At 43.1% G+C, this 24,830-nt stretch overlaps 1 protein-coding gene across 11 annotated transcripts in view; it reads right to left on the bottom strand.

Annotated features, from left to right (window-relative positions):
- The window catches only part of ST3GAL6 (ST3 beta-galactoside alpha-2,3-sialyltransferase 6), a 502,129-nt gene that overhangs the window by 224,469 nt on the left and 252,830 nt on the right, over positions 1-24,830 (bottom strand). For all 11 annotated transcript variants that reach the window (XM_069204903.1, XM_069204900.1, XM_069204906.1 and 8 more), the window contains one exon: positions 21,002-21,076. In XM_069204903.1, coding sequence (XP_069061004.1) covers positions 21,002-21,076 — 75 coding nt within the window. The remainder of the gene's footprint in view (positions 1-21,001; positions 21,077-24,830) is intronic.

A 24,830-nucleotide genomic window follows, 5' to 3' on the forward strand; every position in this document is an offset into this window, starting at 1 on the left:
GTGCTTAGTGGTTTCTGCCAAGGGGGGCAGAAATGGTCTAAATACAATTTGCCCTCTAGGGGAGCGACCCTTGCCTAAGGGGTCGCTCCCCACACCTAAAACAAAAAAGTAAAAAAAAAAAAAAAAAAAAAAAAAATGATCCCTGGTGCCTAGAGGTTTCTGCCCCTCCTGGGGGGCAGAAAAGGCCTTCCAAAAAAATGCCCCCCCCCCCCCTGGGAGCGACCCTTGCCCAAGGGGTCGCTCCCTTATGCCAGTTTCAACCAAAAAGAAAAAAAAAATCCCTGGTGTCTAGTGGGCGTTTCAAAAGGCGGATTGCAAGCAATCCGGCTTTTGAAACGCTTGGAGAGACTTCAAAGGGAAGGAAATACATTTCCTTCCCTTTGAAGCCTCTCGGGGCCTCCCCCACGTGATCGAAAGAGAGATGCAAAGATCGCGCTGGGGGGAGGCTCTGTGATTGTCAGCGCGCGCTGATGTCACTGGGGGGGGTCAGAGTGGGAGGGGTGGGGGGGTGGGGGTGAAGGGCTTCCACTTCCATCCCTGACTTGGGGAGGTGGGGGGGGAACCCCACAGAGGGAGCGCTAACGCTCCCTCTGGGATGTGTGCCTAGGACGTAATGGTTACGTCCTGGGCACAGCAGCACTGTGCCTCAGGATGTAACTATTACGTCCTGGGCACAGAACCGGTTAATGGACTTTGACCACTGCATTGAATAGCTATGTAATATGTGAAAAAGCCAGTGATATTAGCATATGGTGTCCTGCCTTCCCTTATCTTCAGTATTTTCATTTTTTTTATTTTTTTTTTATGTGTCGGATTCACCTGCAATTTGAATTTCTATAACACAGTGTACCATTCATTCTACAGAATTGTACAAAAACACTGTCTTCTAGTTTTAAAGGGGATTGAGAAAAATAAATAAACCTAGCTAGTAGCTTAAGTGCACTATCTGTGATCAGAAAGCATGGGTTCAAATCCCCGATTTTTCGCATGACAAACTGTGTGATTCAAGTCAAATCAATTTACTTCATTTGTCTAGTGTGTACTTGAAAGTGACATTTTAGAGCACTTTCAAGTAATTCAGTTTAAGAAGGACTGTGTACAAAAAACTCATATGTTTTATAAGCATGTAATGATCCACTATCCTTAACACTAATATTGGCCACAATGTAATGGACACCAGATAATTGGGTCATTTTGTTCACACCTGGTGTTCCCAGAGAGGGTTAATGAATGTATTACTACTTCAGGTTTAGAAACTTTCACTTCATATAAATGCCTATGCAACATTGTGATCCAATGTGCTACATCGAAACACTACCATATGTTTTTTAAAGAGGTTATTGTTGTATGCCAAAGGAGGTTGCATAGCAGGATAGTAGCCAGTTATGTAGGAACAGATGCATTTGTACATTTACAGAAGAACAGTGCTGGGCTACATACATTTATGAAGAGTTTTTCTGTGTAATAAACTGATCCATAATAAGATGTCCCTCTGACCCTCCCCTGCCCAGTTGCTGCTGCCTTACCTATAAGGATAGGAAAGCAGAGCAATGAACCCTGTGGTGCTTAGAAGAAAGTGTTCTAGGGGAGAAATCATGAATGTGTGTCAGACAGGCACCCTTAGACCACTGCCTTGAATAGTTGCCTAGATATGGCAAGAACAACTAGTACACAGAAATTGAGTGTATGTGTAGGGGTGGTTTAAAGGGGGGAGGGTTATCATCCTTGGTGCAGTCTTCGAAGGCTGCCACCAAATTAACCCACGGCTGAGCAATAACATTTTCTCAGACCTGCTTCATTCCTTTCTGAGTAACTGGGTGTGCTCAGACCGAAACCAAGAGAGTGAGACCTTGGTATAACTTACAGTAGTTGGAGAAAGTGAATCCTTCCACTCCAGTTCAGTGTGTTTGGGGTTTTGCTAGAAGAGACAGCTTGAGGAACTTGGTGGAGGGTTTCTCAAACTTGGGGAAGGGGCATAAGCCCAAACAGGACCAATTCCAGGGAACTTATTAGTACATGGCCCATCGTGGATGACAGCACCTCAAGGACTCTCTGCAAGTATGAAAGGAGAATGGGGCAAGACCAAAGCTTACGAAGCAAATCAGCAGTTTTTTGCATACAGCAGGACATGCAGCTACGGCTCTCATGTATAATTTGTTAATTCGAGCAGGTGTAAGGTAGGCTTGGATCAGAATATTAAATTGGATATACTTAGAATGGCAGTGGCGGGATACTTTGTGGGTATAGTCCAATTTTCTTTAGCCCAGTCCACATTGCGCAGAGGTCTGGCCATGTGAGTCTCCCCAAGTAGTAGAGAGAGAGAAGCTCTGGAGCGATCTCCATCTTGCAGGAAAGCTCTGTACACCCATCTTATCAGTGTCCCGCCAGTCCTTATGATACAGAGTGTTTGGGACACCATGTTTGGTTGGTGCTAGGTGGCAAACATGAAATAGGGCATTTAATTATTGTTTAAGGTGTTCATAAGTAAGGAGAAGATCCGGGTGAAGATTGTAGTCTGTCATAAGGGTTTGGAAATCTAGTAGCTCGCCATAAAAAAACAAATCCTCCAATGCCACTGACAGAGTTGTCCCGAGTGTAGTCGTCCTGTGAGTGTGAAGGCCTATCTAAAGTAGTACAAGAGCGTAGGATTTGTTCATGTTAGTGAGGTTAGAGGCCTAGAAAGGCAAGGGAAAGCTGTGTGGAATAACCCTTCTAGCATTCTGTAGAATGGTTAGTAGGACAAAATGAATAGTGAAGTAAGCCTCCTAAAAGTCTTCACGGTAAGCCCCATCTCATGCAGGGGATGGGTCAGACTGCCAGCGAGTCACCAAGATTGCCCAGATTTCCTTTTTTTTTTTCTTTAATGAGTGGGGTAGTGTAGATATTAATCTCTAGATGTTGAAAGTGAACTGATTCCTAGTTCAATCTGAGGTCTAATTATATACACAGTGGAAAACACTACCATGTAGTAAAGAAACCACTTCTGACATTGTACAATCTTTATCATTTTCTAATATTTTGTTTGTGTAATTTATATCCCAAATAATTGGAAGGTTCTATGTGTACTTTGGAACTTAGGGATCGGCCAGATCACTGTTTGGCCTTGGCTTGACTGCAAAGCCATTTTAAGACAGGGACAGAGTGGGCAAATGCTCAGCACAACCTTCCAAAGGGTCTGGCCCCTACATACCCTTCACAAGCATGACACAGGGACCATTGCACCAGAAGAGTTTTCCTGCTGCTTGTTCAACAACTTGATCATGCCTCTTCTGTTTCTCTCCTCTCTGCTGAGACAACTCCCCGGGTACGCAATATTTTCTGATACTCATGGTGGACTCATCCGGTCTAGTTTTAGGAACTGTCCCTCCTTGTTCTTCCTAATTTATCAGATCTTAGCAACAACCATTTGATTTAGTGAATGTGGACCTTACAATATGATCTTGATTTTATCCTCCTCTTTAATTATCTTTGAATGGTAGTCCAGGCTCCCAGTTCTGAGATAAATGTAGAGTCCCGGACACACACTCTAGTGCTTTCTACAGACAAGTTGTGGGTACCTCACACCCTGACATTAGGTGTGAGACTTTCGCCCACACCATCTGCCATGCCTCATTAATTTGTGCTAGGTTTAAAGTTCACTGGAGGTTGAGATTAGCCAGATGTTTGTTTCCTTCCATTAGTTCAAACAAGTTGAACAATCAGAATTTTGCTATTGCATTCTCTCCAAGAAATAGTGGGTAAATTTGGGGAGGGGTGAATGTCTTGACACCAGGCTCAAGGGCATTAATTTACTTGTGAATAAGGATGTGATTTGCCACCTTAATGTAGCATACCTAGATTCAATCACAAAAGACCATAGTGAATCAATAGTGGTATGTAGAAAATAGTAAATAAATGAACTGATAAATTAGTGGAGTTTGGCCTCTTCTTGGATGTGTCCTTAAAACTGATCTTTTGTCCTGGCTTTTTGCCCTGAATTTTGACCCTTTGTCCTGAATTGTTTTTTGTTTTTTTTTACAGTCAGGTCCAGAATTTGCCTCCAGGCCAGGTGACCACCCTACATGCAATGGAGGCCAAACTGTGCTCTGCGCAGTCAGCCATCTCAGAGAATGCTCCCTTACACACCGATGTACTGTTGTGCTGAGAGTGCCTGTCACAGTCTGGAGCTCATATTCTGCCGCTTCTCCCTGACTCACTTAATGTTGTGCTTACTGAGTCTGACACAGTCAGAGGTAAAGGAATGGCCGTGGCTTCATTAGCGTAACCTTTTCTGTGAATTCCTTTGTGGGCCGCTGACGGTTCATTTAATTAGAAGAGAGAGAGGGCCGCATGGTGCAAGGGAGGGGGGTTGGGGGGGGGGGGGGGTAGGAGATGATTTTCTTAAAGCTGCAGAACTGCAAAAGTCCAACTTTTCAAACAAATCTCAATTTTGACCTGCAAGTTGCTTTAATCCCTAGATTTGCATTGAGTTGCCGCCATAGACGTCTGCAAAATCCCACCGTTTGTCGCACCCCAAAACAACCTGTCCATTTTTCTCATAAAAGTTACTTGACAGAACTTTATACAGTAAGTTTGACAACCCATCTTTAAAAAAAAAAAAAACTCAAACTAAGAGAAGCTCCATATGCGTTCAGAAAGCTAAGCTTGGAATGCTAAAATAAAAGATGTCAATCACCTTAAATACTGTAGACCAACATAGGCCTGGCTGTTTCTATCTACTTAATTTCAAGATGCTGACTAGTATAACAAGCACTGGCAAAGCCAATAAGTCTGACGTTGCCTGCCAACCTTATATTTTGTTAAATGCCTGCCTTGTTTTTTCATTTTTTTCCAAACCTTTATTGTTGGAGAAGCTTTCAGGGCATTATCAATCTAAACAAACTAACAAAAAAAAAAACATTTGCTAAAAGCAACTTTCTTTCTAGGCTCAAAAAGAACACTTTGCCATAGTAGGCACTTGAGGACATTATCTTGTGAGTGGGTGTACTTCTTGTGAAAGGGCAGAATTTAGGCAATGGCTGAAGCAGTGTCCTATTTAACTGTGCTGTATGCTGCAATGGGCAGAATTAAAATGTGAAAGACACAATCAGGGACATCTTATGGATTTTGTCTGTCCCTGGGCAAACGGATTTTGTACGCTTCTGTGCTGAACAGATTTGAGTTTGTGATCTAATTTCAGTCAGGTCTTTCATGCCCCCTTCGGCCCAGTCACCGACAGTGCACAGACACACTGGTCCAAATTCTAAATGTGCTTACATCTAATATAGTCAGGGATAGGGACCTGTGTTTTCAATACTGTAACACAGAAGCAGCTCAAAAATATTATTGCTAATAAACTCTGTGGACAGCCCCCCCCTCCATTTCTCATATGTGAGGTCCTGGTTTGATTGAAAATATTTTTTATGGATGCTGCATGAAACTTGTATCCATTTCTCTGCAGAATGTCTGTAATAGACTCCCACACATTAAATATAAATTAAAGGAAAACGATATACAAAACAATAGCGAATCATTCAAGGTCATCAGGGCAAGACTCTGCAGAACAGAGCTGGCTCTATCAGGGGGGCCTCTGAAAGGCTGTGCTCTGGGCCAACGCCCATTTTGCTCATGGCTGAAGACATCTCTGTAAACAAAAACAGACCAGTGGCTGAAGAAGACTGACTAAAAGCCCTTATAAGTAATTAGTTTATACATATAATATTAGTCCAATCAAAAGGTCCTGATTAACACCGTACCTAATAATTTTAGTAAAATCAAAAGGTCTTGACTAAGGTCAGACCTAAAACGAACATAGAACGTGGTCAATGCTGGCTGTGTCATAGCGTATTGTTTCTTTTCTTTTTTTTTTCTTTTATAACTGCGAATCATGCTGCACGGCAGCCACACTGATGGCAACATAGCAAAAAAAAATGACCAAGCCAAATAAGTCTAATACTTGGCCTTAACAATATTTTCTAGACTATGTAGTACAGCAGCATGAAAAGAAAAAAAAAAATATATATATCCTTTTTAGGCGGGTGTTGACTTGACAGCATCACAGCATTAAAAAAAAATACTTTCAGCTGTGCTACATGTCTAAAAAAAACAATAATAAAGCCAACAGATCTCGTATAGGTAAGACCTACTGGTGTTGAGAATGCTTTAAATTCTTCTTTAGACATGGTGTACAGCATTAGGATGCTGTACGGCATCACAAAACAAGCATTTGCAATCCAATGGGTCCTGCATTTGCTTGAGTTATAGCTATTTACGCTGTGAATTCCTAACTGGACTTTTGCCACATGAATTGAAAATTAAAAGTAAAACAGTTGACAAAAGCGAGCTGATTCAAAGCGCCATGGCCGCCATGAGTGTGAAGGAGACACACAAAAGGAAGAAGAAGTTTGCTTGTAATCAAACATATTGGCAAATATGCAATGATCCATGTAACAGAGTCGATGGCCAAGGTGGAAACAAAACTGCCCCAAGGAGGGACAAACGTAAAGCATTTACCATTAAAAACAAAGGGTTTTTGAAAGGCAAGACCGTGAACGAGTGATAGTGAAGGGCGTCCAGTGGGCGTGGATAAAAGCGTGTAAAGTTTATAGTTGGGTTGTGTAATAATGTAAAATTGTTAGTTAAGTATTGTAGAGATGTATAATTAATTACTGATTGACAATGGAAGATTGGCCTTTGGCATAATGTTCTTACAATATGTTGTGTTTACATGTTTTCTATAGCACCAGTGACTACATCAGTAGGATACTATTCTGTCAGGAAGATTGACCCATGTATTTTGGTGACCTAGGCCAAAAGGTGAATAAGATATTTAATGTTTGTAGGCACTGAGAAAAATATTGGGAAAGCTCTGTTGCTTCAAATATTAAGAATGCAGGGTTGAGTAGCAGGTATTGCTTCTACTAAAAGTTTTGTCTATGGATTTCAGGAAATACAACTCAACCGGAGTGTTGCTAGCCTGATTCCCCAATGTCAAGGTTTAACAATCCATATTGCTTCCATTTCTATGTAATAACGTTTAATATTAAGATTGTTTTCACCATGCTAAGCATTTCAAAACTGGCTAAAGTAATTGGTATATTTGAATAGGAAAGTATTTTGGCTATACAGAATTTTTGATGGAAGGGATGCTAAAAGAAAGAACCATCATTGGCAAACTCAATAGGTCTTGCCTATGCAAGAAGTATTGGCTTTCAAGTGTGTTTTAGCTATGCTGTGCACCAGTGTGGCTGCTGTTCGGTGTGGCTAAATGTTAGTGGGAAAGAGGAGAAACATGTGTAATGGAGTGGAGGGTCTATGAAGTGTCCTAGAGTGGTGAGTGGCAGAGCAGAGTGATGTGTGGCAGAGTGTCGCAGAACAGAGTTGTGTGTTTAGAGTGGAGTGGAATGGTGATAGAGTGGGGTAGTGTGTCGAAGAGTGGCATGGAGTGCAGTGAAGTGTCATGGTGAGTGTTGTGGAGGGATGTAGAGTGTCACAGAACATTGTGAAATGGTTTAATATGTTGTGCAGTAGTGTAGGGTGAATTAGAACAGAGTGACGTATCTGAGTGGATTGGCGTGGCAGTTTGTCATGGAGTGCTGAAGATGCCGTAGAGTGGCATAGAGTGGAGTGTTGCGTCACGAGTGTTGTGTCGCAGAATGGAGTACTGTGTTGTTGTAGTGTGAAGTATCGTAGAGTGGCATGTCATAGTTAGGAGTGGCGTGTCATAGTTAAAAGCATGTGTCAGAGTGGCGTGTCGTAGAGTGTAGAATAGTGTATTAAAGTGTTGTAGGGTGGCGTAGAATGGAGGGCCGTAGAGTGTCATGGAGTGGTGTGTCAGTAGAGTAGCCTGGAGTAGAGTAGCGTAGAGTGAAGGGGTGCAGAGTGGCATAGTGTGGAGTATGCGTGGTATGGGGAACCTCAATGCCATTATAGATCAAATTTTCAATTGAAACTGAAGCAATCATTGCCTTTGCACAGATAGTTTTAATGATAAAACTATAGAGCACACAAATGATAATGTTTGGAAATGGCACACCTAGTGTAATGATTTGTTTTTTATTGTATTCGAATATTTGTGGCCAGCATACTTCAGAATGACAACAAATGTGCTTAATTTGTGCTTTCCTAATTCTGATATTTTGAAATATCTGCACAGGTCATTTACAGACAATGTTGTTGGGTGATAGGAAAAAAACCTTCACTTTCACAACCCTGGTAGCTAGCAAGATTTCACATAAATACTCTCACTTTTAAGTCAGAGAAGGAATAGTAAATACCCCCCACCACCACCAGAAGACAGAGCCTGACATTTGATGACATTTGACCTCCATCTTTAAATGCACATTAAAAGTGAGAACATAATTTAAAGGTCTGTTTCTGGATAGTGTGCACTCGTGGAAGAATACAAGGAGCAGTGGGTGAACAGGCTATGTTTCACAGGAGGGACTAATTCAAGCTGGACAGCCTAAAACAAATAAAGCCAGCAAATAGGAAAAAAAGCAACTATGAGTTAAAATGAACAAAGTGAATGATAGGCGATGTGCAGAATGAATTCCCAGGAAAGCTTTCAAAATGTCTCTAGGAAGCATTGAATTAAAAATGGTGATAAGCAATGTTAATTTATCTGGGGGCACTTGCCCCCATCCTTAACAGAAATGGCCAATACTTAACTGTTCCTCAAGTGACAGTCCCTGACTTCCTCCTGATGCCTAAGTAAAACTGCTGTATACCTGGATTCTGTAGCTGCTGAGCTCAGCATACTGCTAGCTGTCTGGTCCCCTTCAACACTACAGGTAGACCCTTTTAGCTACCTGGGCCCTTCCTAATGTAAGTCTGGGAATTAGGTCAGGATTTGACCCCACAAATCACATACACAAATGCTTATAGGGTTGTGGATCAGTTAACTGAAGCCAATTATAAAATCAGAGGTGGCTGTATCTCTGGTTATACTTTTAAAAATATATATTTTTATTGAATAGTACGGCCCATACAACAAGGAGTGCAAGTACATCAGATACAAGCACAGGAGGCACCACAAATGACAGTCAATGAAACAAACGTTAACATTAGCATGTCTCCCAAACTGTAAAGGAAAGGGGAGGGGAAAGAGGTCCACTCAGGAAGGGCTAGTCAAGTGGGTCGGAAGGGTGCCTTCCTCTCTTGCGCTAGGGCACATGGCACAAGAGATTAAATGACAAGTTGCATTAAGCCACAAGGGAACTCGCGCTGGGGGTGGGTATGGGGGAGGCGGGAAAGGTCATATAGTGTTTGCCCGGCTTGGAGCTACTTTGGTTTCCTCTGCGTTCTCCTGTGCGTGCAGGTAGCTCAATAGCGGGAACAAAATATCCTGGGGATAGGACTCTATCGACATCAGCTCCCAATAAGCTATCAGCTGATCCTGGCAGCAAGTCGTGTTGCGAAGCCCCTCAATCTTGTGTGGCATCTTATGCCTACCACAGTGCATTGCTACCTGACTCTTTGCTAGCACTAGCAGCATGGGTGTCAGTTTGTGTGCAGCTGAAGGGACATCTTTCACATATCCTAGTAGTGCAACTCTCACCGAGTGCTCTATACAGTATCATTCATATTATCGCATCAAACATCTCCTGCCAGAAGCGTTAGATCCCTGGGCAGTCCCACACCAGGTGAAGGAACTTGCGCTGGGTTATTCACACAGTATGCATCCTCAACTAGCCCCATTTGAAGCAGCTGGTCCGAAATGTGACACAATCTATACAAGAACTTTAAATGCACTAGATGCAATCGGTAGTAAGGAGACAGTGCTCAGATCTGTGTTCAGTACTACTTCCACTGAGATTCTGTGAGAGGAGCACCTACATCCACTTCCCACTCATGCTGTGTGCTAGGGACCTGCACTGAGGTAGATCCCTGCATTCCTGTGTACAATTTAGTTATCAGCCTGTGTGGTGAAGGCGATGTGATGAACTCTTCAAGTATCTGAAACAAATGAGGGACTGCGTGGAAGGAGACCTGGTTCGCATGGATGGCTGCACACAGCCGATAGTATGTGAATGTATCTAGTAGTGTCACTTCAGGCTCTGCAGGGGTTGCTGTGCTATAATGAAGGTGTTGTCTGGGTAGATTGCACCCTTGGATGTTAGCTCAAAGGTTCGCAGACTGATTTAGTTTCGAACATCAAGTGTTATCGGGAGTGTGGGGTGCTCTATGATTGGCACTGAAGGAGCAAACAAAGAATCTAACTTCGTGCGTGGTCTGAGCACACTCCAGGCACAGGCGACAGTGTCCACCTGTGCTCTTGGGCCTCTGGGAGTCGGATATAACGGCATCAGCAGGGGGCATAGCGATGTGCAATCATGTTCTGGAGCAGTGTGCACCAGGAACTGTGTGACAACGAGCTAGTCATGTACAAACTGTGCCTGCGCGTTAAGATAATATAAGTCCATATCTGGGGCTCCTAATCCCCCTTGCTTGAATTAAGTCTTAAGATCTCCCACTTTATATGGAGCTGATGTCCTGCCAATGCGACTGACACCAATTGCGAAACGGAAGTGCAATGGCAGTGGGAGGGGCAGACTAAGAAACAAGTCTAGACATTTGGAGAGGACTATCATTTTAGCAATTGCAATTCTCCTAGTCCCCCCAGTTGCTTTCATGTTCCTCTAGCTAAGTCATAAGGCACCCGTAATTGTCCCTCCACAGGTCTTCGAGACTGCAGCTGTGCCAAACTCCATAGTGCTAATAGATGTGGAAGAAGAAAATCTGCGTATTAATTGTAAAAAAGAGAGTGTAAGGCTGTCCAATCCTGGGGCTTTATCTCCTGTCAGGGAATCAATGACCTGGCTTGATCTCCTCCACTGTGAATGGCTCATCCAAGAACTGATGATGGCCCTCGACAAGCCACAGTAGTTGTAGCGAGCTGAAGTAGGGATTGAGGTCCAGTGGCAGCTCAGTCTGCGCCGCTGTGTAAAGCTTTGTGAAAAAGGCCGTCATTTCTTTTTGGACTGCTACAGTCTCCACATGTTCACCTTGCTAGTCCTCCTCTAACTAAACAATGTACTTGCTCGCCCAAGGCCTGCGCAGCATAGCAGCCAGGATCCTACCAACATCGTCCCCCTCCCCAAAGCGCCTCACCGGGGCGGATCTCACTTTCAAGACCTGCCAACTCACCACGTAGCACACCCACCTGCATAAAAATCCCCATACCACTACCTGAAAGGCCTCCCAGTGTGTGGTGCACAATGTCACTGAATTTTCATTGTGATGAAAATATTTGCCTATTGCTGTTCTGGCTTCTCCCCTAAAAGCCTGTACTTGTAACGCACCCGCCAGAAGGCACCAGGTAAAGGCAAGTAAAACGCCATCTGGGTCTGCAGTTTCAACAGTATGGGGCATGATCAGAAAGTGTTGACGGCAGGTGTTTAACCGTCGAGGGCCATGCATCTATATCACGCAAGAAGCCAATAGTCAATTTGTGACCATCAGGCCTTATGATGGTCATTTAGACCAGGTATATTCCAGGTCCAGCATTTAATGTGCTGCATTTGCGAACAAAAAGATATAAAAGCATGCTCACAGTGCGAGGAGAATAGTACCTGAAAGGGGCACCTACTTCGTAATGCAGAGTGGATATGGAAGGGAAGTGAGGGAAGACACTGACCAAACCAAAATAACTCAACCCATTGCAGCAACCTAAAAACACAACCACTTTAGCCTCCTAAACAGGCCAAAAGTTATCAACCCACCCAGAAAACAAACTACTTGTGTACAAAAATAAATAAAGAGTTCAACAGTCAGGGAATCATCCCATGGTTCGAACAAGAGGTCCAGCTCACTCCAAACCAAGGAACAGCTGGGTGGCCAGAGGGGTGGGTCAGCTGGGTAAGCAGGGCCTGCAAAGGGTGGCAATAGTCCACTCATCCAGATGTTCAGCACCATTTAAGCTTCAGTACGGTTACTGGATTCCCATTAGCAGTCCCTTAAAATCGCACAGGGGGGCCACATGGTTTGTCCATGATGAGCACGCCCAGATACCGGGCTCGAATATCGGTTTTCCTCAATCATAAGTCACTGAGAGGACTAGTTCCTGAGTTCTGGGATGCTTCAGGAGACTGTGCTCTCGCCCTAGGCAGAGTTTCCACAAACTTTGACGTGGCCTTCGGATCTGTAAAGAAATGTATATTTCCCTGGTGGTGGACTCACAGCTAGATGAGAGATTGTTTGGCATTTGTCTTCTGTAGGGAGCATTTAATGGGTAAAAAGTCTCTCCTGGCAGCCTGCACTGCATTGATAAAGCCCACGAAAATGGAGATTGCATCTTTTCTATGTAGTCCTCCATACATCCCTTCTCCATTGATTCTGAAGCTTCAAGGATGTGGAGGTTATTTACCCTCAAGTGTGCCTCCAGGTCTTCATTTTTGTTACAGATGATCTCCAGGACTCTCTCCATTTGGAGGGGCTTTTAGCTTCCTCCTGATATCAGTCTTCAACCTCCGAGGTGTCTTTCATTGTGCTTATCAATTGTGTTTGTTGGTCAAATCTGTCAGTCAGCAAATCTATTTTGTTTAAGGTCCATAAACATAGTGCCGATATCTGTTTCTGGAAGAGGGTCCTGGCTGTCCCCCCGACATCCGTGGCAAGGCCTCTGGAAGCATGTTTGCCATTTGTGTGTGTTTATGCTGCTTGAAGGAGAGTTTAGCCTACTTGGTGTTGTGTTTCCTCATAATATCTCCTGGTGCGTCTACGGTACAGCAAGGTGCTGCAAGGGGATTCATGTTAGGGCAGTCCAAATTTGTCGCACAGCTCGCACCGGGCCCTGCCTCACCCCCGAGGAAGCTGAGCACAGGGGCACATGCAGACCATGATCGCAAAGTCACAGGACTAGGACAGTGTGTCACTCAGTGTGGCTGAGGCAGCTGCCAGCCAGCTGATCAATGGAGAGCAGTAGCGCCCAATGACATTCAGGTCGGCCCAAGAACACCAGAGCCGTGCACAGCCTCTTCCCTGCGACTCCTCCACAAGGTCAGCCTCCTGGACTCAAGCACTCACCAGGCATCCAGGAGTGGGCCCAGGGGAGCAGTAACAGATGCACAGGAGGAGCAGGGGCCAGTCAGCGTGTCTCTGGGCAGTTCAATTCACGCAAATTGCTGTCCTTCTGGATGAAAAGCTTCCCAAGGCCCCTGGAAATCATAGCAGGTCAGCGCTCAGCAGGAGCAAGACAAAAGCAGCATTACTGTCCCCAGAAGCTTGTCTAGGCAATATTTTTTGCGTCAGAGCCCCCGTACACATTTCACCTCCAGACCAGTATTCGCAAGACTAATCACACCAGCAACTCTTTGCCCAATTCCGGCATTGGTGAGTGTGCACGGCGGGAGTCGGAGACGCTGAGGACGCAGAGCAGCCTACAGAGTGCGTCGCTGCTTAACAACTCAACAGAGGGTCTGCGAGCCGACAAGAGTGGGAGGCCAGGGGGCCAGGTAGAAGCTGCGCCGTGCCGCGCTGCATCCTACGGATCTGAGCTGCACCCATGAAGCCGCAGTAGGATTTAAAAAACATCTTTTGAGCTGCTGGCCTGTCGACATTAAAGTAAAGCCAGAGCTAAAAAGTTAAAATAGTGGCGTTTATGGTCTGAGCGTGGCTTGGCTATTGGGGTCTACTGGAAGCCCCGCAGGGCCCCATGGTGTGGAGTTGAGTTGGTGCCCTCTGCTTCTGCCTCTGAGTAAGGCCTTTCTGTGCTCCTCTGCCCCCCCTCCCCAGTTTCATCGTATCACCAAGCAGCAAGGAGCAGCAAGTTGCTGAAGGTGCTGAAAAAAGGCGCAGGAAATAAAAAAATAAAAATAAAAACTTTTTTTTTTTTTTTTTTTTAATCAAACTAACATTTTTACATTACTAAACTATTAAATTACTAAACCACAAAACCCACCATCATTGGAGGAGTCGGTATTCTCCCACAAGGACCTGTTCTGGAAAAATACGGAGGAGAAAATATTCTAACCTGGCAAAATACGTTTTTGTTTGTCTGTCTTGTGGGTCCCTGTGGAGCTCAGGTTATATTAAGTTCTGTAATACCTACAGCTTGAGCGGAGGGAGGTCCCGGTACAGAGCTTGTTGGAGGCAGCTAGTGCTGCAGCTCCCCCAGTGGTGGAGTGGAGGCAGCTGGTATTAGGCCAGTGCGGCTTTCCTGTGCGCTCCGTGTGTTCATCACATGTTGTCTAAGAACCTAAGTATCTAAGAATTCAAGAAAGAAGACCTTGGCAAATTTCCTCCAGAAGAAGAAGACCTACAATTACATCTCAGCAATAACTCCTGAATGTTCAACTAAGCGCCAAACAGATTGGCAAGTTTAAGCCTAGGGTGTAGTCTGTCCCTGTGCCTTTTTGAGTTCTTGTGTGGGGAGTATCGCCCTAACGAGCGATATATACTACTTGATACCACCTGATGCACATATATATATATATTGTTTATAGTACAGTATCTATAGGACACAGTATGCCGGCGAGTAAGGCGAGATCACGTGGTGGTGGAAAAAAGGGATTAAAATCACACCCCAAGGCAAAGGAGCTCATGGAGAAATACCTGCCTCTAGGGTCATCGCCGTTTGAAAATCAAGAAGGAGGCAGGGAGCAAGTACTTCAGTCACCTGGACAGGAGGAAACTTCGAGAGTTAATAGAGCAGATAGAGTTGTTAGGGCTAACCATGAAAGATCCTCAGGAACCCCTCTCGGAGCATCAATTAGAGATTTGTGGGGCGACACTTTAAAAAAAAAAAAAAAAAAAAAACACCACACGTCACAGTTACAGTTATCAAAGGGAAGTAATATATTCAATGCCAATCAGAGTGAAAGCGAACAATTTGAGAGGAACGAGTTCCCAATTTCAGACTCATTGCGAACATAGGACTTGTTATTGGAGAGGAGGTCAGAGGAGGGTGGTGGGTGTGAGGGTTTGCTGGAGCCTAGGCAATCGTCATCCCCCTGCATCTCATCCTAAGTAAGGTATAGCATAAACTTTGAGAAGATGATACCGCTGGCTTTGGAAAGGGGGGAGATTTTTTTTTGGGGGGGGGGAGAAGAGGGGTTGCTGCAGAAGGTAGTGAAATGTTAGATATATTGTCGTCACCTATTTTGGGTACACAATCTGCATGTGTTTTGATACTACCGCTGTACCAGCTGAATCACTATTAGAGGTAATGTTCCTAATGCAGAAGATTTTGCAGGCAGGATTGGAATTACTGACTTCAAACAATAGTCTGAAGAAAGTACATAAAATTCAATTACAAGAGATAACAGCGGAGTTCAAATGTATTAATAGCACTATGCCAACGCTTGTACGTCCTGTGCTAGAAAAAAAGAGACCAACAGACAGATACCCATGATACCCGGGAATTCAGTAATGAAGGAGGGGAAATAGATAAAATACAGACATTAGATCAACTGTCAATATATATGTCTCTAAACAAACAATGCTGGCGATAAAGAGGAATCGTAGGAGGGGAAGAAAGGGTTATGGGTTCAATAGTTGTTACTATAAACTCCAATGTAGGAAGCAAAGTAAACAAAGAAATGTTAGGAGGAAAACTTCTGTAGGGAGTGAGGGAAAGATAGCCCAGGCCAATACCCCAAGGATAGACGAGGACAAGGGTGGGAAGTAGCAGCCCTGGAGCAAGGGGCCACGTTACGAAAAGTACCTTTTGTACCAAACAGAGAAGTTAGCCAGCAAGGAAAAAGAAAGGAAGTTACTCATAGAACGGCTGTGGAGATGGAAGTAATAGAACCTAAAGGTCCAGAGGCAAAGAGGGAGTGGGAGAGCCCTAGCAGAAGTAAATGTAGGTGGATCTATCTAGCACCATGGGGAAGAGAGATTGGGAGGAAAAGGCGTAGAAAGTTAAAACCTCTGAATCGTACCCTGACTTCTAGAAGTTATGGACCGGTGTCCAAGTCGATGTGAAATTGAGTCAGAAGATATAAAGCAATTTGTACTCATATTAAGCGCGGAGGGGGACAGGGGGACGAAAGCACTCTTCTACTCTGAATGCATTAGATGTCTGGTACTGCAAGCAGAGGCGGAGTTAGGGAAGGAGGGTATAAGACTATTACAACTAAGAGTTAGGTTGCAAGACTCAAGATGGGAGGGTCCTTATGTGTCATGCAGGTCTGTTCCCTAACTAAGTGCAGTGTAATTTGTTATGCAATAACAATCGAAGAAGGTGTGTGGATGGAAATAATGGTAGTTTAAGTGTAACTGTCGTTACTGAAAATAATGACCCACAGTGGAGGAATTGCCGGGAGCCCCTTGTAAACCCCTGTGATAATTACAGGAGGGGCAAACTGAGTGTCGTGGACTAGGAGTTAAGCCCGTCGCACAGCCATTTGATTTTCTCCTGGAATATGGGAGGTTATAAAAAGCATTTAAAACAAGACCTATTTAAAGGAGAGTTTGGAAAGTATGATATAATGTGTTTCCAGGAAACTTGGTTGTGCGACGAACCTGATCCAGTAGATGGTTTCAGGAGACTCTTCAGTGGAGCAACACGGCAAGGGTTAGGTCACCCATCAGGGGGCCTAATAACCTTAGCCTCAACAAGAATAGCGCAAATAAGTTTATAGAGATAAAAACTAAATGTTGTTGGCTATTGGCAGGCCAGGTGGATCTCTATAATACAATTGTAGGAGCTGTACAGTTAATAATAATTAATGTATATATACAACTAGGGAATATGTAGGATTATGACCTTCAGCGGGGTCTGTTTGAGAAAGATCTGAAATTATTAAGTACTGGTAAACCAGGATACTTGACCCTAATGTTGGGAGATTTTAATCACAAACTTAATCCCAATAGTATTGATAAACTGTATAAGGAACTACTGGTTGTTGCACAAATTCAAAATAGCATGTTCGCAAAAGTAGAATGTTCTACACGTGATTTATCCTTCGTAAGAACCCTAGGATCCCAAGGTGTGTTCTGTCTAAATGGTCGTATGAAGAAGGATCGCCCGGCAAAACAGACGTTTCGAATAGGCAACCAGATTTGCCCCATTGATTATGCTTTTGTAAATGCTGTGTCCTTTGGAGTTGCGCACATAGAGGGCAGTGATCACTGGCCCCTTCGATTAACAATACGATCAACTGATCAAAATCAAAGAGAAAAGGCATTGATAGCACTAGTTGAGTACCCTCGTAGAATAACGACCCGTCTGACAGAAAGTAGTCTAGAGGCACTTAATTGATAGTCAATTATCCAAACCTTACATTGGAGGAAGATCCAAGAGATGTGTTTAAAGGTTATAATAGGGGTATTGCGTTAATGGTGGACTGCCTAAAAAAAAATTAAAAATAAAACAGCAAGTGGGAAAAATGAAGGGAGAACCATATAAGATTAATAATAGTAAAGTATGGTTTAATTGGGAATGTAGTTGTAAAAAGCAAAAGATTCGAAGATTAAAAAGGGAATTTAGGAAATGACCCACCATCGACACAGAAGTACAGCTCTGTCAGGCAAAAAAGAGTTATAAAACACTCATAAAACAGAATAAACTGGAATATATTGACAAAATTTGGGACACAATGATCGAAGTGATAAGAACAAAGAATATTAGGTGCTTCTGGCAGTTGGTAAGGGAGGGAAAAGTATTAGAAACTGTGCGGTGTTTGGTTGGAGAAAAGGATTGGTATAAATATCTGTCTACCGTATATGATGTTATTGATACTGAGGAAGGATATGGTGTCATCAGGAAGATGGGTGAGAATATGAGATTAGCTTTTGCCCCACAAAAAATGAAAGAAACTATTGTAGCACTTAAATTAACTAAAGCAGCCGGCCCGGACAATCTCCCAGCTATAATAATTAAAAAAAAAAAACATTGATTGGTGGACTACATTTTTTAATGATACATTTCGTAAAATTCTTGATTTCGGCCGTTTTCCATAGAATTGGAAGGGAGCCATGATAAGACCTATCCATAAAAAGGAACACACAATACAACCAAAAAATGATTGGCTGATAAGTTTATTCCATGTAGGTGAAAAGGTATTCACAAAGATATTGCTGGGGTTAATTAAAGAATGGGCAAGGGAAAACGATTTGATACCTGTAGAACAAGGTGGATTTAAGGAAGGGCACTCGACAATTGACCACTGTTTCAGTTTGTGGTCTTTAGCAAAAAAAATCTATGGAAATGCGAGGAAGCCTGTTCTGCGGATTTTCGCGACGCATTTGATTTGGTAGATCGGAATTTGCTATGGAATATGCTAGGACAGTTAGGGATTGATTTGGATTTATTATATCTCCATCAGGGTCTGACTTCACAAAATTGGGCCCAAGTAATTTTAGACACGAGTGGCTCATTGTCAAAAAAGATCCCTATAAACAACGGTTTGCACCAAGGTTGTGTTGGCACCAATAGTATTTACATTATTTTTTCCAGATTTGCCCGGGTTGCCGCAGGAGGTAAAAGGCCTAAGCCCAAAAATGGATGGTGTACATGTTTCCTGCTTACTATATGCCAATGATTTAGTGATAATGGATATGACAGAGTTAGGTCTACAAAGCAAATTAGAGGTGTTCCACTCTTATTGCCAAAAGAAAAAAATGGTCGTAAATTTAGAAAAAACAAAGATTATGTCTATAGGGAAAGTAAAGAGTGATTTTGCTTACCTGTTAGGAGGTCAAAAACTAGAGAAGGAAAAAATATATAAATATTTAGGTATGTGGTTTGACTCAGACTTGAAATGGAAAGATCATATTGAAGCCCTAAAAAATAAAGCTTTATCATCGGTCTGGGGATTGAAACAATTTAGTCAGTCAGTTATTTCTGCTTTTAACGCCATGGTACGTCCCCAGTTTCAATACGGGGTGGAAGTCCTAACACTCTCAGGGAAACTAAACTGGGAGACAGAAGAAAGCTTTTGTGTAAAGCGTTTGCTATCATTACCTCCGTCAAGTATGTTTAAAGCTATAAGAGCAGAATGCCAAATGACAGAATGGACTTACCACGCACTACAAGCAATGCTGAAGTTTTGGTTAAGCGTAAGAGACGAGGGGATTTGTAAGAACGTGAGATTGTGTAAAAAGAAATAACAAGAGAATTATATTGGGCACTACAAGTGAGAGGACGGTTAGAAAAGATCGGTGTTCTCTTAGGCTTACCCGGTAATCAGTGGCGCGGTGCACAAATCCAGAAACAAAATTTACGAACAATAATGAAGGAAAGGGCAAGAAAAATAGACCTGAAGTATTTAGAGTGTAAAATATCAACTCAGGCTATGGGAGGGGGATGGAGGAACCCAGAAACCTTTCCCTATATAGAGGCGCTACCTAACCAAAGATTAAGGGACGCAGTGCTAAAATTCCAAATAGAGCTGAATCCAGGCTATATGGACCCTGAAGCAAAATCATTTCTTAAGGATGCTCAGGGTGTATGCACATGTGGCTTACAACAGAAATTCAGCATGCAACACCTACTTTTGGATTGCTATTGGTTTTTAGAGGTGCGTAAGAAGTTTTTTAAACTAGTTTTTAAGGAATATAATATTATGAACTGGCATCAAGCGCTTAGACTATTAATAGACATGAGATTTTTGAATGTAACTTGTGCACTAGGCCAATTTCTAATAGGATTAAGAGGGGTCTTACTGAAATTACAGTGCCGGGTATACCATAGGGAGGAAAGACGAACTAAGAATTTGAAATGGCACAAATAGATGGTTTTTTAATTGGTTGATGGAAATATGGAAATTTTGCTCCGTTATAAAGCAGCCAGATTTAAAATGTAGAGCACTTTAAATTGGAAATTACACTCTATGTCATTATAAGGATTTGAGTCCCGGTAGAATTGTATGTAGGATGATTTGTTTAGCATGCAGTATTTTTAAAGAACTACTAGGAAATGAAATTAGTCGAAGGTTAAAATAACTTAATAAATTATGTATGTGGAGTTTAACAAGACTTAGAATTATGAATTATGTATGAGAATGTACTATGCAATAGGGAATCCTTTTTTTAACGAATTTAGTATAATTATCTGTTTATGTATCAGTTTTTATATTGAACCTTGTATATTTTATTAATTTTATACTTTTAAGGTTTAAGCCAAATTAAAGAATTCATGACATGACTTGACTTGACCTCCAGACCAAAGCATAAAGGGCCATATCACAGAGCTGCAGAGGAAGGCGGAAGGGGCCAGCAACCATGCAGTCTGCCATGTGTCCAGGTGGGATGACACAGAAGCGCTGATTCCCTCGAAGTGCAAGTAATATTAAGCAGAGGCTTGCGGCCTTAGTATTCCCCATGGTCCACTTGCTAACCTCACCAAACTCAGCAGCTGGGCCTACGGGCAATGTTCTAGCAGTGGTTGGCTCCTCCAGATCATCATTCCTCAGCTAAGATGTCAGGTAACAAGGCATTGAGCTGCATGCTACAAATATTCTGGTCGCAGGAGCTGTGGCAGCTCACTACTCCTCCAGGGCGTCCCAATCCCCTGGCGAGGCTCAGCATGAACCCGCTCGCCAGCCCAGCCCGTGGTTGCCAGAGGGGGAGGCAGTCAGCCAGCCACCAACACTCTGGAGCCCGTGCTCTCAGCAAGTGCCTCCAGGAGCACAGAGCCGCAAGCGTGGTGAGTACCCTTCTCTCTTTGCCCCGGGGGTCAGATGATCCACTGGTGCCCTCAACCGCACAGGAAGGACGTCAGCACCTGAGGCCCACAGCCAGAACTCGTGCCGCCAATAGGCCCCAGCAAAGTCGCAAAACAAGTCTGCCCACAAACGGGCTCAGGGCCGCCTCATGGGGGAAATTTCAGCCAATCTTAATGGCAAGGCAGCCAGGCAAGGTCTGCGTCCATCGGAGGGTCGATCCCCAGGCAATGCTCATATTTTGTTCAGATAAAAGCTCCAGCCGATAGGGCTTCATACGAAGGAGGTCTTTGCAGCCAGTCTCTCTGGTGCCCCCATCTCTGGTTATACCTAAACCCAGCTAGGTTCTATAGGTTAAACAAAAATAAAATAAAAATAAAAAGTTGTTCCCATGTAATATTAGTCATGTGACTTACTGCAGAAGAGACATATAATTTGGATTGAAGCAAGATTCAGTTATGTGGTCTTCTTTTTTATCTCCAACAGGAACCCTGTGTAAGGCAAACACAAAAAATATACGTTTAATGCATGAAAAACATAAGTATTAAAGGTGTAAAGTGACATTTACCCAAACACTGATGGAAATCTATACAATCTAAACAGGAATAGGAAAATAGGAAGTTGAATTATAACTCCAGAAATAAATATCCTGTATGTTTACCTGTTTCCACATTACACGATCAGTATTCATTGTCATACTGGTTAGGTTACATTTTGTACGAAAAGTAACAAATCTTAAACGTATTCCTATTTTATTGATAATTTAAGCATTACAGGTAGTTTCATCATGAAAAGAAACTCATTGTGATACAATATAATATGCATAGATTTATCTCACTGGCTATTACACATACAGCATCAGCTTTTACTAGAACAATGTTTCATACTGAATTACACAACAATTAGCAGCCTTAGCAGATATTTAATTTGTATTCATTCATGTACTATTTTCTAGTGTGCTTTAACTATGTATATGGCTATCATGTTAGAGTATTACAGAATATTTAGAAAGTTTGTACAACCAAAAATTACAAAAGGGGACTTGCATAAAGCTCCAGCATGAAAACTTATTGAGCCTGAGGCAACCTTACATTTTGCCACTGGGGCGCTCCTTTTCTCTTTGCATGAAATCTATTTTGTAAGCAGTTTGTTGGCTTTTGGTAGCTTCTTACAGCTATCTATACTGGTCCTGTAAGACAGCTGCCAACAGTGGTAGAACTGACCCTACTTATAGAAAGAAAATGTAGCTTAAGAATAGTACACAATGTTCTATTGCTAAGGAGTAAATTAAACTCCAGCTTATTGTATACGGGAGCGTATTCATTAATCTCCTTAGAAGTAATTGAAATTATAGTAAAGTATATTTTTAAAAACGTGGGGTTCATTAATTACAATTTAGTGTCTGTACGTTAGGATAGCCCTCGGTTTTTATTGAATTTGTGAAAGGTGGGTTTTTTCTTTTAAAAAATGTTCCAGTTAAAATGGTAAGTCTGTAATGTTTCCTATAATAGTTATATTTTTAATTCTGCTAGACCATATTGTTTAGCAAAGAGCTACATGCTACAAAATGCCGCATTTGGATTGGCTCCGCGTTGGTCGATATCTACCCAGGAGATTTGTAGCCAGTAACAGAGATAAATCTCATGACAGCACCCACCAACACATCACTATGCCTTCTTCACATAAGTGCTGCCTGTCAACAAGAACTAGAGTGTTTACCTAGCTTGTACAATGTGCCTCCAATGGGAGACATGCTGCTAGTGGAAACAGCTCTTGAATCAATCATATTCATGAGCAGAAGGGCTCAATTTGCAAATAAAAATTATTCTTATCTCTGCTGTTACAAGATCCTGAAATAAATGAGCCCTCAAAAATGTGTTTGATTGTGTGTGCGTGTTATATCTTACCCAGTGGGAGTCACCACTGGGTAGTTATAGTAAGGACTATGTTTCTATAGAAAAAGCAGTTTGACAAATCTTCATGAAATTTTCCCCCAAAACAATTCTTCCACCTCAGCTCCATCCTGGAACGTTTCATAGGGATGCATCAAGCAGGGGGCAGAGAAAAAGGGTATGCTCCAAAATGCATTTCCCCCATTCACTTGTTCGGAGTACCTTTAGACAACTACAGCCCAAACTGTTGAACGGATTACACCAAATTTGGCCGAAAGCTAGATCATGTCCAAAAAGGGTGCTTCATGTGATGTGGTGTAAATATTTTCAGTAGTTCTTGAGCAATAAATACTTGAAAATTATGCACATACTCCAATGCACAGGATCCATCGGGCCAGTAGATCTCATGGTGAGGCTGCCATCACATCAACAAGGATGTGGAATCTGAACTCGGTTGAGAGTCCGAGAAAAAAAAAAAGTAAAACAAACACAAGAGGGCAGGGAAGGGATACCCTGAACCCCCTCAGGTTTGGTAGAGGGGACCACACCGAGAGCCAATAATGTTGGTTTTAAAATGTCAAACATTCACAGAGAAACCGCCCCCGGGATGGGCCAGAGCCTGAGGCATTGTAAAATCAAGTTTTTTGCGCAGGGCCGTGTGGCCTCCATCGCTGAGATTTCATAGGCCCCAAGAACCCCATCCTCTGGAGCTGGGTCACACAGTGTCCTGGGGAGCCCACCCCCAGGACATTGTGGTTTTCCTTCCATGTAGAGCGCAAGCAGGGAAACAGATGTTTGCTCCCTCCTGGCAGGAGCTTTGAAAATTCTCCCACCAAATGGGAGCAGACTTCTGTTCACCACCTGCGCTCTTGCAGGCAGGGAAACTCTGATTGCTTCAGTCCGGAGGGGGCAAGTAAAAATAGCATAATCGGCTCCTGATACACCTTGGATGTGTGCATGTGGGGAGCTGGCTTGGGCCACAGGGGTCCCCAACTCTTGTTACATGGGTGACCCAGGTGGGCACCAGAACAACTAATCCCCTGGTGATGGGGTCCCCCGGGCTTCAAAGGCTTGGGGAATACATATGTATATTTCAGCAATGCAGTCAAGTAATGGTGTGCTCTCAGCTGGTGCCACTACAGGGAGGCAAACCGCTCTCCTCAATTAAAGTCTTGAGCCAAATGTAGAAAGTACTGCACTCTGTGAACTCCTTAATAATGATTCGTGGCTGCAGTCGCATGTTCTGGCTACAATAAAGAATCATTGTTATTGAGTTCACAGAGTGTGGTACTTCCTACATTTGTCTAAAGATGTCGGTGTATATATACACACACACACACACACACACAAAACCTACTGGCCATCACCAGTAAGTAGTTATAGTTAGGACCATGCTTCCACAGAAAAGGCATTTTTTGCCTTGCCTATATCTTTGGCACAGTTTGACAAACTGGCACTAAATTTTCCCCAAAAAAGTGCTTCCGAGTACCTTGTTGTACATGGGAAGTTTCAAGGCGATCTGTCAAGCAAGGGCCAAGAAAAAGAGAGTAAAAAAAAGTGTGTTTCTTATTATAATCCCCACAGGGATTTTGAACAGGAGTACAGCCCGAACTGCTGGATGGAATTACATCACATTTGGCTGAAATGTAGCTTTTGGTCCAGAAAGAAGCCTTTTTGTTATTTGGTGTAAATACGTTCAGTAGTTTTTGAGATAATAGGAAAAAAGAAATATAATTATCTAGAGGTGCAAAGGCTTTGCGAATACCCCAGAAATCCTGCTGAGGTTTGATTGGCTGGCAACATTTCAACAAGGAAGTGTTGCCAGCCATCTTGAAACTCTGCTTCTGCCAGGTCCCAGAAAAAAACGTAAAATAAAAAAAAAAAGGAAAAGGGGGCAGGATAGGGACTCTCTGACCCCTTGGCTCTGGTTCCCCCAACAGGGAAAAAAAGCATTATTTTTTGGGGAATTTTCACCAAAAATCGTGGTGGAGCCGCAATCCTGGCAACAATTAAATAAAAAAATAAAAAAATTGTTTTGGAAAAAGCCCCAGGATGGGCCAGGTCCTGGTGGAATTATTTAACAAAAGGAAGGGATGCCCGTGGCCCCCCTCCTGGGGCTCTTGGAGCCCTGGGGACGACCACCTCCCTAGAGCAAAACAGTTATTTTCAAGAGGAAGACCTGTAAGGCCTTCCTTGCAGGCCCTGGGACCGCCATCCCCCAGGGCTGAATATGCAATTTATGCAGGGGTCTGCGTGGCCAACACTGCAGCCCCTGGGACAGCCACCCCTAAGGTGCTGAAATATGACAAATGGAGTCCATTGCGAACTCCGGCCCCCGGGACAACCACCTTCC

The sequence above is a fragment of the Pleurodeles waltl genome, chromosome 8 (genome assembly GCF_031143425.1).
Source record: "Pleurodeles waltl isolate 20211129_DDA chromosome 8, aPleWal1.hap1.20221129, whole genome shotgun sequence".
NCBI classification, from domain to species: domain Eukaryota; kingdom Metazoa; phylum Chordata; class Amphibia; order Caudata; family Salamandridae; genus Pleurodeles; species Pleurodeles waltl.